Source organism: Capsicum annuum, chromosome 4 (assembly GCF_002878395.1).
Source record: "Capsicum annuum cultivar UCD-10X-F1 chromosome 4, UCD10Xv1.1, whole genome shotgun sequence".
Classification (NCBI taxonomy): Eukaryota; Viridiplantae; Streptophyta; class Magnoliopsida; order Solanales; family Solanaceae; genus Capsicum; species Capsicum annuum.
In genome coordinates this window covers 173,387,197-173,405,496 of record NC_061114.1, presented here as the reverse complement: position 1 = coordinate 173,405,496, position 18,300 = coordinate 173,387,197, and the positions used below count along the sequence as shown (strand labels likewise).

The 18,300-nt window shown below is 36.1% G+C and overlaps 2 protein-coding genes and 1 non-coding gene across 9 annotated transcripts; 2 read left to right on the top strand and 1 right to left on the bottom strand.

Moving 5' to 3' along the window:
• The first annotated feature begins 3,195 nt into the window (after window positions 1-3,195).
• Window positions 3,196-18,290, top strand: LOC107867701 (pentatricopeptide repeat-containing protein At2g29760, chloroplastic). Of its 7 annotated transcripts, none has more exons than XM_047410361.1 (8): window positions 3,196-5,457; window positions 5,968-9,406; window positions 9,497-9,533; window positions 9,683-9,778; window positions 12,782-13,060; window positions 15,081-15,188; window positions 15,287-15,456; window positions 18,142-18,290. In XM_047410361.1, the coding sequence occupies exon 1, from the start codon at window positions 3,248-3,250 to the stop codon at window positions 5,069-5,071; it is 1,824 nt and encodes a 607-aa protein (XP_047266317.1). In that variant the 5' UTR covers window positions 3,196-3,247; the 3' UTR covers window positions 5,072-5,457; window positions 5,968-9,406; window positions 9,497-9,533; window positions 9,683-9,778; window positions 12,782-13,060; window positions 15,081-15,188; window positions 15,287-15,456; window positions 18,142-18,290. The 7 variants fall into 7 exon arrangements, with proteins under 7 accessions (XP_047266317.1, XP_047266318.1, XP_016569548.2 ...); XM_047410362.1 differs by having other exon boundaries at window positions 3,196-5,685; XM_016714062.2 differs by having other exon boundaries at window positions 3,196-6,901; window positions 9,324-9,406.
• LOC107868807 (bidirectional sugar transporter SWEET1a-like) lies at window positions 14,362-15,442 on the top strand. The gene is made up of 3 exons (XM_016715441.1): window positions 14,362-14,553; window positions 15,081-15,188; window positions 15,287-15,442. Exons 1-3 carry the CDS (start codon window positions 14,362-14,364, stop codon window positions 15,440-15,442), a joined length of 456 nt encoding a protein of 151 aa, XP_016570927.1.
• Window positions 16,152-16,250, bottom strand: LOC124898376. The gene has a single exon (XR_007055342.1). It is a non-coding gene; the product is annotated as a U6 spliceosomal RNA (small nuclear RNA).
• Window positions 18,291-18,300: the final 10 nt, after the last annotated feature.

Here is an 18,300-nt window from a genome sequence, read left to right as displayed (position 1 = left end):
ACTTAATAAATCTCTATATGGCTTAAAACATTCATCAAAGCAATGACATGAAAATTTGATTCCTGCATGATTGATAATGGATTTAAAAAAATGAGTGTGATAAGTGCATATATCATAAGTCTTGAAATAATTTACATTTAATTATTTGTCTATATGTTGATGATTTATTGATCTTTGAATCTAACATGAATGTTATTGGAGAGACTAAAAATATTCTTAGAATCATTTTGATATGAAGATCTTGGTGAGACAAATTTTATTCTAGGAATAAAAATTACTAGAACATGTGATGGAATTTTCCTTAACCAGTCACATTATGTTGAGAAAATTTTTAAAAAAATATAATTTCCTTGATTGCAAGCATGTTGTAACTCCATTTTATTCTAGTGTTCACTTGTTTCCTGTTGAAAGTGAAAATGATGTTATAAATCAAAAGAAATATGCTAGCATAATAGAAAGTTTGAGATATGTGACTAATTGGACTAGGCCTGATAATGCATATGCAGTAGGAGTACTTAGCAGGTTTACTAGAAAGCCAGGTAATGAACATTGGCATGCTATAACGAGAGTAATGAGATATTTAGTTAGAACGAAAAATTGTGGTTTGTTCTATAAAAAATATCCTACTGTACTTGAAGGCTTTTGTGATGCGGATTGGAATCTTTGTCAGGTAATTCCTTACCTACTACTGGTTATAATTTTACTTGGGGTGGTGGTGCTATTTGTTGGAAGCATAAAAAGCAAATAATTATTGCTAACTCTACCATAGAGGCTGAACTAATTACTTTAGCTTCAGCTAGTGAGGAAGCGAATTGGTTGAGAGATTTGTTATTTCAAATACCTTATTTTGAAAAATCAATTCTTCTTATTTTAATTCATTGTGATAGCCCCACTGTAATTAGTAGAGTTCAAAATCGTTATTACAACGATAAATCCTGACCTATAAGGAGAAAACACAGTAATGTAAGATCATATTTGACAAATAGTATCATTAATGTTGATTATGTCAAATCTTGTGATAATCTTGCAGATCCATTAACTAAGGCTTTAGCAAGAGAAAAGGTCTAGAACACATTGAGGGAATGAGATTGAAGCTTATTGAATCTTGAGTCATATGTGAGGAAATCCAACCTGGGGAGTAGAGAACCTATAATTAGGTTTAATGGAAAAAATGAATCACATGATGACTTATTGTGAAGAATGCACTATTTTCTCCCTATGGTGTGAGTGCATTTACCTGTAATGATTTGTGATGATGATTTTAAAAAACTTTTAATGAAAATCTATAGCTCGTATGAGTGGGGTGCTAAAATTATAGGAGCACTCTCGACGGATTTCACCAATGTGAGTGTGGAGGTAGGCCACTTCCTTTGAGAATTAAGCTCATTCTCAAAAGACACTCATTAAAATCGGGATAGCACAAGGTCGTAACGTGCTGCTATAAAGCTCATGTTAACACCTTGATTATCATGTGTAAGCAGTAACTTTTTATTTCCCCTAAGCAATCATAGTTCAAGTCTGAGACCACTACAACTCTAGAGTAAAAATTACCATTTTACTAAGTGGAGGTTCAATGCAGAGCACACCGTCATTATACATGGTAGTCTTCCTTCTACTAGTGGACTTTCTTGTGTTAATTTTAAAAGAGAAAACACCCAATTACCCTCCTGAACTATACCCAAATAGGTTATGACACACCTCAACTTAAAGGGGGTCCTATTACCCCCTGAACTAATTAAAATTATAATTTTGACACCCTTAGTGCCTACGTGGCACACACATGTGCCTACGTGGACACTTTAGTGTGTTGTGCCACATATATGCCACGTAGGCACTAAGGGTGTCAAAATTACACTTTTAATTAGTTCATGGGGGTAGTAGAATCCCCTTTAAGTTGAGGTGTGTCATAACCTTTTTGGATATAGTTCAAAGGGGTAATTGGGTATTATCTCAACTTTAAATTAAGGGGGATTGATGAAGTTTGAACATTTTTATATTAATTATATGCATCATTGCATGTATAATATGGTACGTTCATTATTGGCCATGCATGAACAAATTTCATTCTTCCATAGTTTCACTTTAACTCTCATTTGAGAGTATCATTATGAAGGTAACCATAATAGTGAGCATTTTATCAAGTAGCAGTAAATGGCTGACATTCTTTTAACTTATTGTCAATTACTTGACTTTATTTTTTGGTAACCTATATTGACCATCAGTTGCTCATTATGTTAGCATTCACCTTGGCCATTGTTTTCTGTGAATTAATGGTTAGAATGTAGACATAAGTTTCTTGTAACTTATATCTTAATATTCCTTCATTATCCCATTCATTATATCTTATAACTCGTGTAACTCATGTAACCTTTGTAACTCTTGTAACTTCTATATCATTCATCGATCACATTTATCTTTCTATTTATTGCGTGAAAGATTTTTTCACCTATAAATATATGTGATCTTACATGATTTTGAGATATAATAAGATAATAGAAAGTTCACAAAGTTGGTAAAAAAAAGAGTTTATTAGTTGAAGGAATGTGTTCTTATTATGGAGCTTTGTGCTCAATTTTTTTCAGAGTTGTTAAGCTGTTCTTTGAGAAGGCTGTTGTATCCCGGAGGAGACAAGTCAAGAAGGTTACTGCTAGACCGGTGAAATAATTTTGTTGCAGTGGGCTTGAATCTCTTTAAAGAGAGTGAACTATTCTTTGAGAAGGCTGTTGTATCCTTGGAGGAGACAAGTCAAAAAGGTTACTGCCTGACCGGTGAAACAATTTTGTGGCAGTGAGCTTGAATCTCCTTAAAGAGAGCGAGATATCCGCGTCTCAGCCAAAAAAGAAGAAGAAGATAAATTTTTTTATTTTTCTTCACTTGTAATTTTTTCAGTTGTAATTTTATTGTAATTTCACCAACAAAGTATAATTGAAAGGATACAATAACTAATTTGAAGTGATTTAAAAATTTAATAATTACACAAGATTTAAAATGCTTTAGCCTACATTTGTTTCCTCTACCTTGTGACATCGATATTTGTTTTATCACAATTTATTTATGGACATTATTACAATTTACAAGTGCGATTAGATAAAACTTACTGTACAAATTAAAGTTAAGCATAACATTGAGGTCCAAAATGCACATAAAAAGAAGTGAGGTCCTAAAATGTAATTTCCTCTTTCCCTTTCCAAAGAACCTCTCTACTATTGGCACTCTATTAACTGTATTACCGGTACCCACACAAAAAATGGACCAAAAATTGCTCCAACTTTTACAGAAATCCAAGACTAGCAAACAATTGAAAGAGACCCATCTTCAAATTACTATCAATGGCCTCTGGAATAGCAATTTTATAGTGCCAAAACTCTTAACTTTTTCCTCAAACCTCATTTCACTTAAATATACACTTGATGTTTTCCGAAGTTTACAATATCCAAATCTTGTTTCTTACAACACTTTGATTAAATGCTTCATAGGAAAGACACTTAAATCTGCATTATATACTTATAATCAAATGAGGGTATCAAATATTACACCTAATAGTTTTACTTTCACTTTTCTTTTAAGGTGTTTTGAGTCTTTTGACGCTTTACAATGTGGTGAAGTACTTCATAGTGAGATTTTAAAGTTGGGTTTTGGTTCAAGTGTGTTTGCGAAGAATACCCTTATGGATTTTTATGCCAAATGTGGGAATTTGGGTTTAGCACGTAAGGTGTTTGATGAAATGCCTGAGAGAGATGTTGTGAGTTGGAATACGATGATCGGTGCTTATACGATTCATGGTAATCAAGAATATGCGATTTTTTTGTTCGAGGCTATGCCGGAGAGGAATCTTGTTTCGTGGAATTCGGTTATTGCTGGATTGTTGAAGGCTGGCAACATGGAGTTGGCTAGGTCTGTGTTTAAACGCATGCCGGAGAAGAGTGATGTTTCTTGGAATACAATGATTTCTGGATATGTAAAGTTGGGTGATGTAGAAAATGCTAGAGCTATTTTTGATGAGATGCCGGAGAAAAGTATAATATCTTGGACTGCAATGGTGTCGGGATATGCCATGAGGGGTGATTTGCAATCAGCAAGAAAGATGTTTGATCGAATGCCAGAAAAAAATGTTGTTTCATGGAATGCCATGATTGCTGGATATGTGAATAACCACATGTTTGATGAAGCTCTTTCAGTGTTTCAGCATATGTTGATTGATGGGAATTACAAACCCAATCAGACCACTTTGATTAGTGTGCTTTCAGCTTGTTCACATTTGGCGTCTCAAGAGCATGGAAAATGGGTTGATTCTTTTATAAGAAAGAACAAATTTGACTTATCAGTTCCACTAGGAAATGCTTTAATCGATACATTTGCAAAATGTGGAGATATGGAAAATGCGAAGGCAGTTTTCTTAAGGATGGGCCAAAGATGCATAATTACTTGGACTACAATGATTTCAGGATTAGCGGTGAATGGTCATTGCAGGGAAGCCGTAGAACTCTATGGACAGATGTCCTTGGAAGTAGTAGAGCCGGATGATGTTGTATTTATTGCCGTTCTTTCAGCTTGCACTCATGGAGGGCTGCTGGAAGAAGGGAAAAGGGTATTTTACCAGATGGTGAATAAGTTTGGCATTAAACCACGGATTGAACATTATGGATGTATGGTTGATCTTCTTGGCCGAGCTGGAAAGTTTGAAGAAGCATTGAGTTTCATTAAGAGCATGCATCTGGAACCTAATAGAGTCATTTGGGCCACTTTGCTTTCTGCTTGTAAAACTTACAGAAACGGGGAGTTGTTAGAATCCTTAACCAGGAGGATCCTGGAGCAAGAGCCTAACAACCCAAGTTATTTAACATTGATAATGAATTTAAGCTCTTCTATTGGGCGGTGGCAAGATGCTTTGAACTTCCGTGTAGCTACTAGAGACCAGGGGATAGTAAAAACTCCTGGTTGTAGCTCAATCCAAATAGGAAATAATGTCCATGAGTTCTTAGCTAAAGATACAAAGCACCCACAGAGGAAGGAAATCTATAGAGTTTTAGGGTGTTTAAATGGACACTTAAAATTATGTGAGGTCGAATGAATTTTAATGGCCATGGCTTCTTAGAGAATCTATAGACAGCAAGATTTTGCAGTGCCCGTTTCTCGAAGGATACTTTCTTGAATACGCATGATTCTGACAGGGGTGAAATCTTACATCAAGTGTAACTTGTAGTTCCATGATTACGGAGGATGGACTACTGATCTAAATGAAGTACTTTTGTGAAATGAAACGTAATAGTTCTCAAAGTACGGCTGCAGGGAGAGGAATCAAGTCGGAGAAACTGTAATGTACTGATGTCCAATCGCGAGAGTAAGTTATTGCATTGAAATTTTTGGGCAAGATGAGATGCATGAAGGCATCATTTCTCAGGCCGTGGAATAATTGTTAAAGTATGTAACAGAGCGAATAAAGGGACAGCATCAAAGGTTGGTCTGGTTTCCATTTTCGCTCTGTTTAGTCATCTTGCTTGTTGACGGCCATAATAATGAGCATTTAAAATTATTGGGTGCGGGCAGAGAATCCCCGACTATCTTAAGCTGAAGCTAATCTTTTTCTTGGGCTTTGGAAGATTATGTGGTCTTAATGCAAAAAGTAACCATCTTAAGAAGAAAATTAACTTTGTGGAGAACTTTGCGCTTAGCATAAAACTAATGGTAATTTTGTAGAATATACATTTTCTTTAGCAATTTAATATCTTAGTTCCCGAAGGACATCTCACTAAAAATATGATATGTTGGAGTCAAATATATCCGGAACATTGTTCTATCTGCTCCAAACATTATAATACAAGATCTTGCAGACTCTTTTCTCCAAGTATTTTTCTTAGCTTTTTGAATCTTCTATTTCTGTTCCAAACCCATTTTATACCTGTTGAGTCTTTGCTTTCAGCATCATGCCCAATCTTTAACTTGTAGAGCTCACTCTCTCTTTTCCAGGCACAACTAACTCGTTGAGTCTTCTCTATGTGCTCCATGCCCACACTTTAGTCTGTTGAGCCCCTCTGAACTTCTGAAAGATTTGGGCCTATCAGAAAAGGAACTTCAAGCCCTCCAACCCACATGTGTGGGAGGATGTCAGCTTATACTTTAAAGGAGTTTATAATGGTCCTGGGCTATTTCATCTGTTGCGTTAAGATTTTAAATTGGATTATCATATTCTTTCATGGCGTACTTTAAACTGAATGAAAAAGAAAATCAAAAAGAAATCCTATTGGAACATATAAACGAGGGATCGAAACAAAAAAGGGAGTGGTGGGCTGATCAGAAAGTTGAGACAGATCTACAGAATGGGAGGATGGTGGAGTGGTGGGGAAGTGTTGAAGGATGAATAAATTTTCTGTAAATCTAGAGTTTAGGGGACGGATCAACTGCAAGATTCTCATTTTCTTATTTGTTTTTGTCAAGACACCACCACAACTATGGTTACTACATCAGTAGCTTCATTTAAGACACCCTTTTCTTACAACTCTTCATGTTGTTTTTCTAAAGTACCAATAGTGACTTACTCAATAAGCTGATACTATCAGCATTTTACTTAGAAATCAACACATGTACAAGATTCCTTCTGAGAAGTTGAGCACAAAGTTGAGAAGTGTTCTGGTAGGATGTCCACATTTGGATTGGTTCTCTGTTAATATTCACTTCCTGATTGTTTGTTCTCCATATGGATATGATTTGCTTTTGAAGATGCTGTCGTTTTTCGCCTGTGAATTCAATCCATTTCCACATATCAAAAAGCAGTTTTTGTGTCTCTTCCGCTTGCTGTGCCTCTCAACTTTCTGTTGAGAAATATAGTTGCTGAAAAAGGAAGCTCGTTGGAAGAGAATGTGATGCTGCCACTAGTATACGGAAGTTGAAGTACTTTTCACTGGTTAGTATGCTGTTTACCATGGTAATAGTAAATCATAGTAAATGTTTTTAGCTTTACAACCATCTGGTTTTGACACTGCAAGAGCATTATAAGCTAACAATCTGTGATGTCTGGCCAAATTCTTCATCATGTGAAGCCTGATATCTACATCCATACATACGGGAGAATGTGGTTACAACATTTTTTTTTTTTGCAGACAATTAATGTTCCTCATCAATCAAATTTATTAAGAAGTTATAATATAACTTTTTCCTTCTTCCGTTAAAGTACCCATCCACTCCCTACGCCTTCCTAAAGTAATTAAGATAAAACCGAGAATACTAAAGAGCCTAAAATAAAAGGGAGGATAGTGGTGGAAAAGAGAGAATCTTTCATTAACTGAAAACTAAAAGAAAATTATTGGTAACTTATAATACAGGTTCCATTAGTGGGTATCTTTTTATTCTTAGTACATCTTAATGTGGATGCCTTTTGGTCATTATGAGGAAGCTTTATTACATAGTTTTCTGTACTTATGCTTTTGCTGAGAATAAGTATCATCCCTTCAATAAATCCCCTCTTTAGACTTTTTACATGTTCTCTGAATCCAAAGATGTTGAAGAAGCAGATAAGAGGTGAGCCTTTAAGAGTGATTATAAAAAAATGTTTAAAGGTCAATCTCTTTTTCACCTAAATAGAAAAACATTGGTGATTATAAATCTGTGGTTACTAAAATAAGAAACCAGGTTAATAGAAAAATATTAGTGATTGTAAATCTGTGGTTGCTAAAATAAGAAACTAGGTTGCAACTCATGGGCATATGAAAACTTTTATCAATTTCATGGCATATGAGAATATTTTATAATGGAATATCATAAGTATCTCGAAAAATAGTTATTCGACGACAAAAGTCATATAGCTCATTATTCGAGGATTTTTTAAAAATTCTAGATTGACAATTTATAGGGGAGCCATGGAGTAGCTGGTAAGTTGCTGCCATGTGACTAGGAGGTCACGGTTCAAGCCGTGAAAACTACCTCCCGCAGGAATGCGTGGTAAGTCTGCGTACAGTAGACCTTTGTGGTATGGCCCTTCCTCGGACCCCGCGCATAGCAGGAGCTTTAGTGCACCGGGCTGCCCGCTCCCCCTCCCCCCCTCTTTTCAGATCAATTTACCTAGTTGTAGAATAGCGCTATCACTCTTATGTTATAAATACTTTTTGCAGATAATTCTCTTACGATTATTATTGTAGTACCTGATCCACCTATTTTTCACCCTTCATGATCCTTGCTATCTGTGGACACCAAAATTAAAAAATAATTTGAGCAAATATTGGGTGGACTGTGAGCCCCTGTTGAAGCAAACTATCATGATCTTCACTCCCTTGGCTTGGGCTTCAGTAGAAGTTGCAGGAATGACTTGTAAAAGTAACAAATATAAAACTCATGATTAGAGCTTGAGTTCATGATAGATTAAGAATATGGCTGAATTATATGTAGATTATGAGTTAAGGCTTTACTCATGATATGTTGAGATATCACACAGTACAGAAGAAGAAATGTCATGGGTCTGAGATGATACAGATCCGCAATGACAAAGAAAATGGGCCAAAGAAGCAATTGGACGACATCAATATTGGCAGACGCAAGACCAAAGGCCCAAACATCAAGTTCTGATCCAAGACATATAGAAGGACAACAAGCAATATAACAGTTGTATAATACACAACTATATTTTGTCTCAAGCACATACATAGAAAAGAATAAATGTCGTTAGGCAGTTATAAGGTGCACAATCTGATTGGTACAAGTGTACAGAAAATAGTTTCTTTATTTATTTTCTTTATTAGAAATTTCTTGTATAAATACACATAGGGTGTACCTTGTTCATAGCATCAATATCCTGGCTATGAGTGTGTTTCAATTTTCAACAAATTAAGAGTAAGATGAAAGATCAAGCTAGTATATGCTTTACTTGACTGAATAGTATGGATTAATAAATATAAATTCTGGCTTTTCTTTGATAACCGTGGTGTTCGAGCCAGCTTTCGTGCACCTTGACTAATTTCACGGGATACCTTCCTTCTCCCACCTGCATCAGGTACCAGTAACTCTATCCATCAAGGCTTGGATAGATGAGAAGAAATCATTTAGTGTGTTTGTCTCCGCTGGGATTTGAATCTGAGACCTCATGGTTCTACCCACTTCATTGACCACTAGGCCACACCCTTGGGTGCAATATAAATACTAACTTAAGAGTAAATGATGATGGGAATATATGTGTAAAGAACCAAATCGACCATACAATTACTAGTTTACTACAGCTCAACAAACAAACAAAAGCCAGTTATTCTTCCAACAACAAAAGAACCCTTTTTAGCTCTATATTAGAAATATACTCAAAAAGCCTTTACTAGCCTGCTCCATATGCTGACCTTCTCCAGGACATATCCAGTTTTCTAGCTTGAAAAAATCATCTCTTCCATGAGAGACATCAAAATTCTTCGCACTGCTTTTGGAATTTTAGGTACATGCATCTTAGTTCTTGTTCCCATTCCTAGTTTTTTCCGAATATTGGTTATTATAACTCTTCCTTGTTTTTAATTTCATGGAATAGGTGATGCTTTTGGTATATGACTCTTCATGGCGCCCATGTAAGACTTCTTGAATTCTTTTGTTATTCTGTAGCGTTATTTTGTAGCGTTTGTGTGTGTGTGTGCGCTGTTTGTCTTCTTTTTCAGTTTATTTTTCTCATCAAAACTAATAGAACACTTTAATGATTAGATTTTGACACTACATACAGGATTACATTCAAAAGGATTATTAGGAAGAGATCAACAGAACAGTTCTCTAGCATACCTTATGTAATAGCTCTGCTCAATTGCTTGCTCTCAGTTTGGTAAGTTTGTTCAATTAGCTCTATTGTAACTTGAAAGCCACCTGTTTTTTCCTATCTTCCTTAATCTTTCTCGTATTAATGCTTTATTAAAGAGTCCGTTTGAGTTAACTGATAAACATCAACTTTTGCTTATTGAAGTCACTTCCCGAAGATTATTTCAAAATTATTATAAGAATCCCTTCCTCCCTTCCCTTTTAGCGAGTTCTCGGATGTCGAAAGAAGAAGAAGAAATAGAGTAATAATATTCAGATGTCGCCAACAGCTTTCTCTAATTTTTTTTTTTTTGGTTGCTTAGTTGATTAGAAATAAAGAAGGAAAATAGAGTAGCAACAGTAGGCACTTTCCCTTTTAAACTTTTCATTCCTTCTCCCCCTTTTCTATCTTGTTTTTTTTATTTTTGTCAAGAGCTGCTACACTATACCGCCCCTTTACAAACCCAAAATTCTCTTCTTTAAATATTCTTGTCACATTAATTTACCTTTGGGACTAAAGTGGGACCCACACACAAAAAAAAACAAATTCTAAGGTTCAAGACTTTCCAATTTATTTTTTTCCCTACTAGCAGTAATCATATAACTTATATACACAATAGTTATGTGTACATGTATGTACTACAGTTCTCCGTAAAATACGTACACCTCATGTTCACTTAAATTATTAAACTTGGATTCAAAACCTTTCGAGGTGTTACAGGGGTATTAAGTTGTTGATTCACACTATAAAAATTTGGAAGAGGATAGTCGAGCAGAGGTTGAGGAGGACCGTGTTTATTTTTGAGAATCAATTTGGATTTATGCCTGGTCGCTCGACGAAAAAGGCAATTCAACTGGTGCGGAGACTGGTGGAGTAGATAGGGAGAGAAAAAGAGACTTACGCATGGTGTTCATCAACCTGGAGAAGGCGTATGACAAAGTACCTAGGGAGGTTCTTTGGAGATGCTGGGAGGTAGGAGGGGTCCCAGTGGCGTACATCAGATCGATTAAGGACATGTATGATGGAGCGAAGACTCGAGCGAGGATGGCGGGAGGAGATTCAGCGCATTTCCTGTCTTGTCAGGGTTTGCACCCGGGATCAACTCTTAGCCCATTTTTATTTGTCTTGGTGATGGATGTGTTGATGCGGCGTATTCAAGGAGAGGTGACTTCGTGTATGCTATTTGCGGATGATGTAGTTTTGATTGATGAGACGCGTGCGCGCACGTGGGGATGATAAATTGGAGGCTTGGAAACAAACCCTGGAGTCTAAAGGGTTTAGGTTGAGTAGGACCAAAACAAAGTACATGGAATGCAAGTTTAATGTCTTGAGGCAGAAGGACGAGGTAGTAGTGAGGATGGACTCCCAGGTTGTTTGTACAAGGAATAGTTTTAAGTATCTTGGGTCTATGATTTATGGAAATGAAGAGATTGGCGAGGATGTTTCTTACCGTATTAGGGCAGGATATATGAAAAGGACGCTTGCCTCGGGAGTTCTGTGTGATAAGAAGGTGCCTCCCAAGCTTAAAGTCAAATTCTACGGAGGTAGTCCGTCCAGCTATGCTGTATGGAGCGGAGTGTTGGCCAGTCAAGAACTCCCACATTCAAAAGTTGAAGGTGACGGATATAAGGATTTTGCGTTGGATGTGTGGACTTACTAGGGGAGATAGGGTTAGGAATGTAACTATCCGGGAGAAGGTGGGAGTGGCTTCGATGGAGGACAAGATGCGGGAAGTGAGACTGAAATGGTTTGGACATGTGATGAGGAGGGGCATAGATGCCCTAGTTCGTAGGTGTGAGAGATTAGCTTTGGATGGTTTCAGGTAGGGTAGAGGTAGGCCGAAGAAATACTAGAGGGAGGTGATTAGACGTGACATGGAGCAGTTACAGCTTATTGAGGACTTGACCCTAGATAGTAAGGTATGGAGGACGTGAATTAGGTTAGAGGGCTAGTGCGTGCGGGTGAGTCATAGCCAGTAGTTAGGAGTGCTTTGATGTAGCCGGGCTAATAGTCTTAGGGTTGTGTACATAGGCTGGAGCTTCTAGTTAGGAGGGTTTGGGTGTGGTGGGTGCCTTTGATTTGTTAGTGTGTAGTATTACTTTGTAGGTGTCTTATTTCTATTATTCCATCTTGTTTCATGTTTTATTACGACTTTGTTTACTGTCTTTTGTCTTGAGTTCGGGGGTCTATCGGAAACAACCTCTCTACTTCTTAGGAGATGGTGGTATGGATTGCGTACATTTTACCCTCCTAAGACCCCACTATGTGGGAATACACTGGGTTTGTTGTTGTTGTTATATACTACCAATGAAAGGTTGTTTTTTGTCACTAATCTAATTAGGAGACGAAAACAAAACCACATAGGGTGTTTGGTATGAAAGGAAAATATTTTTCACCATAAGCAGAAAATATTATTCCTTGAGTATTGATATAAAATTTAGACAAATACTATGACGTCAAGGGTCAGGGTGGTGCGGAGGGGTTGGGGGATAGGGATGTGTAGTGAGGATGGGTTGAAGGGGTTGGGATAGGGTAGTGAGAGAGGAAGGGTAAGGGTTTTGGGGTTGGGATATTTAGGGATGGGGAGGATACATTTAGCGTGAAATGTCACTTAAGGAACTCGTTTTTCTAGAGAAACATTTTGACCAACCAAACATAAGAAAATTAGGGGATATGTTTCCTCGATACCAAACACACCCATAGAGAAGCTGGGTGCAATCAGATGCGATATTTTTTAACTCCGAAGATGTCCAGTGAGTTTAATTTCTATTAGTGATTTGTGTATCAATTTACAATTTAGTTAGAGAATTAGAAATAAATTCTATAATAAATATTAGTAACCTAGTAAAAATGGTAACTAATGTGCTGTCACATATTAAACTACAGTAATAGCAAAGAACTTATAACTGTCAGTGCATATAATTCAGGTCCGAACATAATAGCATCATTAACTTACCTTTGCTTTTTTTTTTTTCCTTAAAATAAATATCGAGTATAATTTAGAAATTGAACCTCAGTGAATGTAAACAGGTAAAGTTTACCTTTTGTGTCATCAGACAACCTGCTTGTAACTTTCGTCAATTCCATAGGCGCTGGCCTGGAGGCAACCTATGTGTTGACTTTCCTAATATTTGCACCCAAGAAAGAGAAGGCCAAAATCTGTGGATACCTCCTTGTGGTCCTGTCCATCTTCTCATGCCTGGCTTTGGTTTCCCTGCTAGCATTCGTGGTTATAAAAGGAAGCTCCTATGTGGCTTTGCTTTTACAGTTTCTTGTATTATGATGTATGGTTCTCCTCTCTCGGTAATGGTAAGTTTTTTAATCTTCCTCCTTTTTAATAAAGTAACTAGCTGATACACGAACAAAGTACGGAAAACGAAAACTACAACTAAGATACGAATACTAAGATAAAGATAGAATGGAAAGGTAGTAAGATAGACACAATGTAAGGAATTGAAAGCAAATAAAGGGTATATCAAACCCCAAATCCTCAATCAATATACCAAACAAAGCACCTAAATCGTACGTAGACCTCAAGGGAATCGATTCCCAAGCAACCCACATTTCTAAACAAAATATCAACACAAGCGATTCCACGCTTGCCTCACAGTCTTACAGGTGTTCATATTCATAATTCATCAATAATCTACCTACTAAATGAAATCCTATTTATAATTTAGGCTAAGTTATTACATCATATTGGCCCAAAAGTGACCCATTTAGGAAAGACAAAGACATAGAAGCCCATTAGGCACATGCTTGAGCATATGGGGTGTATCCCAAAGGTGTAATGGTCTGTTTTGACCCTCTCTAGCGGATCGAGAGCGGGTTGGGCGCACCTCCAAAGCGGATGGGGCGCATTTCCTCTTCAGGGGGCTTTCTAGCCCCATTTTGTCTTCCATTGGCCTCTCTAACGTCCCTTAAGTCTCCTTGATCATCATAATCATCCAATGGACGCCCTTTGATAGCCATCAAGAAATCTTCAAGTGTCATTTGACCCGTAAGCATCCTCTCTAGCAATCCGGAGTCCATTTGGCTTGTCTCACTAGCTGATTCAGTTTTTTAGTATACTCAATAGGTACTAGAAGTAAGAAATTTTTACTTTGTCATCTTTTATGATATTATTTTGGAAAATTTTGAGTTTAAGCATTTCATTCACCTTTAGAAGTAGGTTGGTATATCTAATGAGTCAATTGGTCATTGTTATGGACAGGTTACAAAAGATATGTTCGTTTATAATCTATTTTTGTGTTTTGCCAATTTAGGCATTTTATTCACCTTTGCCATACGTTGGCTACTCTATTATTTTGTCACAGTAAGTAAATGACAATTTTATTCACATGTTTTTTTCCAGTGGATTAAGGCCCATTTGTTTTTTCTGTTAAGATGAAAATATTTGATTGTGAACACATCAAATTACTAGGATATTTTCTCTGATATGAGCAAATGAAATTTAAGATTGTTTATTCCCAATGTTTGTGTGTAATTAATTGTTTGACTAAACACGCTCTAAAAGCTAGTGACAGTGGTAGTAGAAAGTAATGGTGGTCAATATTGATGGTTTAGATGTGGTGCCTAGTGGTGTTCGTATTTGGTAGAGGTGACCGGCAATGCTGATTGACTGGTTGTGCAGTGGTGTCTGGGAGGTGGAAGTTTTGAGGTGGTGGTTGGGGGTGGAAGTGCTTGCGGTGGTGGTTCTTATGAGGTGGAGGCTAGTGATAGAAGCCGTTAGGGCTGTGGTGGCTGGCGGGTTGAGACTTGAGATGAAGGTGGTTATTGGTGGTGGCTGTGCAATGGAGGTGGTTGGTAGTATTGGCTAGTGGTGGTAATGGTTTGCGGTGCTAGTTGTGCAATGTGGATGTGTAGTGGAGACTTCTAATGGTTGTTGTTCGGTAGTTAGAATAATGCTAAAAAGTTCCCCTCATAGAAAACTTTTAAGTAGGCATCATCTTAACGATTTTATGATTTTGCACATAATATGTCATTATGACAAATTCAGAGCAAATAAATGATTGTAAAAGAAAAAAAAAGAAACAAATATACTTAATATAGTGAGATTTGAATGATTTAGACTTTCATTAAATGAAAACAAATATGGCCCAAAATATCACTGTGAAAATTTCCCCTTTCAAGAGGGTGTTTCTCATCAATGGTACTCTCCCAACCAACTCCAACAACGAGCCCTAATCTCATCCTTCAGACGATAAATGTACAGTTCACTCCTCCGAATTCTATTTTGAAGTATTTGGCAATAGATATAAGCTAGTACAGTAAAATAAAATACTCTTTTATGTTCTTTTATAATTTTATTCCTTCTCCCTTTTTGTAGAGGCTGGTGATCAAATCTAAAAGTGTGGAGTACTTGTCACTATCTGTTTTCATCTGCAGTATCTTGTGGTCAATCTTCGCGCTGCTTGGAAAGGACCCTTTCATTTTGGTCAGTAGCTATTATTTTGAAGTATTCAGTAACTTCCACATTGCTCATTTTATGACTAGAATTTTTGTAAAGCTTTTAGAAAAGTGTTTGTTAGACAGGTACCAAATGGCATTGGAACTTTATTAGGAGCAGTGCAGTTGATTTTATATGCAATTTATCGTGATAACAGAAGGGAAGTCAAGAAAGATGAAATGAATGAATCAGTAGAGAAGAGGACCGGAGAAATCCAAGATAAGAAGCTAGCTAACACCTAAGGTGCATGAGAATGGTAATCCATAACATCATTCAAATGTATACGAAGTTTCTCAACTTTTGTTCCTACTTATAAAGTATTACTCCCTTCGTTTAAAAAAGAATGACCTATTTTCCTTTTTAGTCTGTTTAAAAAAGAATGACCTTTTACCTTTTCTGGGCAATACTTTAATTTCAATTTTCCACATAGCATGTTTAGAACCACAAGATTAAAGGACATTTTGGTACATTTGACATAACTTTAATTTAAGGCCACAAGATTCAAAAGTTTTCTTTATTTTCTTAAACTTTGTGTCAAGTCAAAGTAGGTCATTCTTTTTTAAATGGAGGGAGTATCATGTTACTCTGTTTTGATCAAAAAGTTATGGTTGCTTCTTTCAAATGTAGTCTGTAGAGGAGCATATTCAACCACTTAACTTTATTTATTTGTATGCTTTATGAATGTAGTACAATATGGCCTTCTAAGGCCAAATTTCTGTGTTTTGATTTGTTGTATCTTGCTTTATTGAATTCTAAATCAGCGGGCACTACCTGGTAAGGTCGTTGAGAATTATCTTTGATAAAAGCTTTTTCAAAAGTATTCAAAGAACCTTTGCATAGGGTCTGAGAATTATTTTTGCTAAAAACATTTTTCAAAAGTATTCAAAGAACCTTTGCATAGAGCCTAAGTTAGAAGTCTCACGTATTCATGATTTTGTGTGTGTGCTTTTTGAAAATTTGGATCATTTCTCGATATCTACGTGTCATCCTTGTGCAGGGCTATGCTAATCTCTGTATTGTTCCAATTTTATCGAATATCCTTGAGGGAACAAAAGTTTCTTAAGTATTCATGATTGTGTTTTCATCCAAAAAAGACCCTTTATTAGAGGATTTTATTGAGAGCAAATCCAAGGGAGATGGCAAATAACTTGGGAACATTTTAATTTGTTTAGTTTAAGTTTTTTAATCTTTGGGATGTAATTGTTTATTTTAATTAAAGGGTCTTTATATATTCCTTACCCGCTCTAGTTGCAATTGTGTTGTTAAAATGCATTTAGTTATTTAGTATACTTCTATTGCTTTCCAACAAAAAGGAGGACCTTTTAGCAAGAAAATGGAAACTTTTCAATTCTCCTTTTTCATTTCAAAGACAAAAGATTCTGGAACATGAGATAGTGCTTTTACCTTTAGTCTAGCAGGTTTTCGAGTTCATTGAGAAAATTCAAAACATTCAAACGTTTCTTGCTTCAACAAGTCTCTTTTGGTGTCCTAAGTCATGTAACCATTATGTGATAAGAAAATACAATCAATAGCTTACCCAATTCTTATATATAATATAGTATCGCGACTCTAAGTCGTTGCTAAATGGGATTAACGATGGATGATGTTTAACTACAAACTTTGTTCGTCGCTAATTCTTATTTTTTGGGGAATAGAATTTGGAACAAAGAACAAAACCATATAAAAACCATCTCAATATTTCATCTACTAGATTGATCTTAGGATAAAAAGAAAATCAAATTAATGTAAACTGATGGAGACTTGTTAATTCATGGAGAAGTTGGGAAAGGGTTAGCCAATAATACTGACATCTTGGTAGGTTGATTATATTTATAGCATAGCTCTTCCGCTATAAAGCGTGGTCTTGTGAGGTCTATAAGCATTATATGTTTTTATTTGAAGTTTGGCAAGGCCAACTTAGAACATTTTCTTTTGCTGAAGTTGTAGACTTGATAAGATCCAACTTCAGATATTTTTTACTGAAATTGTGACTTTGGCAACACTTGAGATATATAATGATTTACCATGACCATTTCAAATATTTTTGGACAAGTTGAACCTGAACAAACTTGAACCTTCTCCTTTAATTTAAGGTTAAATAGTTTACTTGGGTGTCACTAAGGACAGAATCATGAGCTTCATCATTGGACTTAAAGGTCTATTAACTGAAATTCTGCTTAAAGTGATTACTGATAAATCATTTTAAGGAAAAATAAAAGTAAGTGCTAAAAAGAGAATACGAAGAAAATTATATATTCCTAATATACAGAAGAGCCTTGGAAGTAGGTGAAGGTCGTCATGCCTGCTTCCAAGGAAAAATTAGTCTTTTCACTAAAATTGTGCTGTCATTTTGTTCGCCTTCCTCGTACGGTTGGTTCACACAAAATCACAGAAAAGGAACATACTTCTTCTGCTATTCTTACAGCTCAGTCACAATCGAGAAATGTAAATCAATTGAAGTGAAATGCTCTTCAAAGTCTTGTAAGTTGTTTATTTCGTGGTGCAAATCCTACTCTTCAGAATGATGATGTATTGTGTTGTGTGAGATTTCGGCATGAGGGGTGTTTGAGTTGAATTTGAAGTAATTCAGTATCAAGTTTGTTGCTTTGTGTGAGTCTTTTCTCGCAATTTTGTTGATTTTTTATGTGCAATTTAGGAAAAACTACGTCTCGGAGTAGTGCTCTGTGTTATTTGAAAATTTATTGTTTGGGTCAATTTTTCCCCTCTAAGTGTGTGTGAAAATTCTCCAATGATGCAGTCTCTTTCAATAACAATTTTCTTATGTGTTCTCATATCTGGGAGTTCATGCTTCACGGTTTTTTGTTGTTGTTCGAGTTGTTTGTCATCTTTGAGTTTTCTTCAGTGATAGTTACTTTGATTTTGAAGTGAAGTTTCTGTTCAGAATCACCTAGAGATTGATATTTTGCTCTACGCTTTGCAGGACCATGAGAAGACTGACAATCAAGCGCAAAGCTTCACGAGCAGAATTTAAATAAGTTTTAAAGCTTAAATTGGTTGTCCAGGGATTATATTAAATGTGCACCTGTATTTAAATTTAGCAGTTCAGTCAAAATATCTTTCTATTTATTATGGCTTCCTT

Coding starts and splice junctions, on each gene's coding strand:
- LOC107867701 (XM_047410361.1), top strand. CDS start 3,248: ATGGACCAAAAATTGCTCCAACTTTTACAGAAATCCAAGACTAGCAAA.
- LOC107868807 (XM_016715441.1), top strand. CDS start 14,362: ATGCTGATTGACTGGTTGTGCAGTGGTGTCTGGGAGGTGGAAGTTTTG. Junction 14,554..15,080: donor GTGGCTGTGCAATGGAGGTG/GTTGGTAGTATT, acceptor CCCTTTTTGTAG/AGGCTGGTGATCAAATCTAA. Junction 15,189..15,286: donor GAAAGGACCCTTTCATTTTG/GTCAGTAGCTAT, acceptor TTTGTTAGACAG/GTACCAAATGGCATTGGAAC.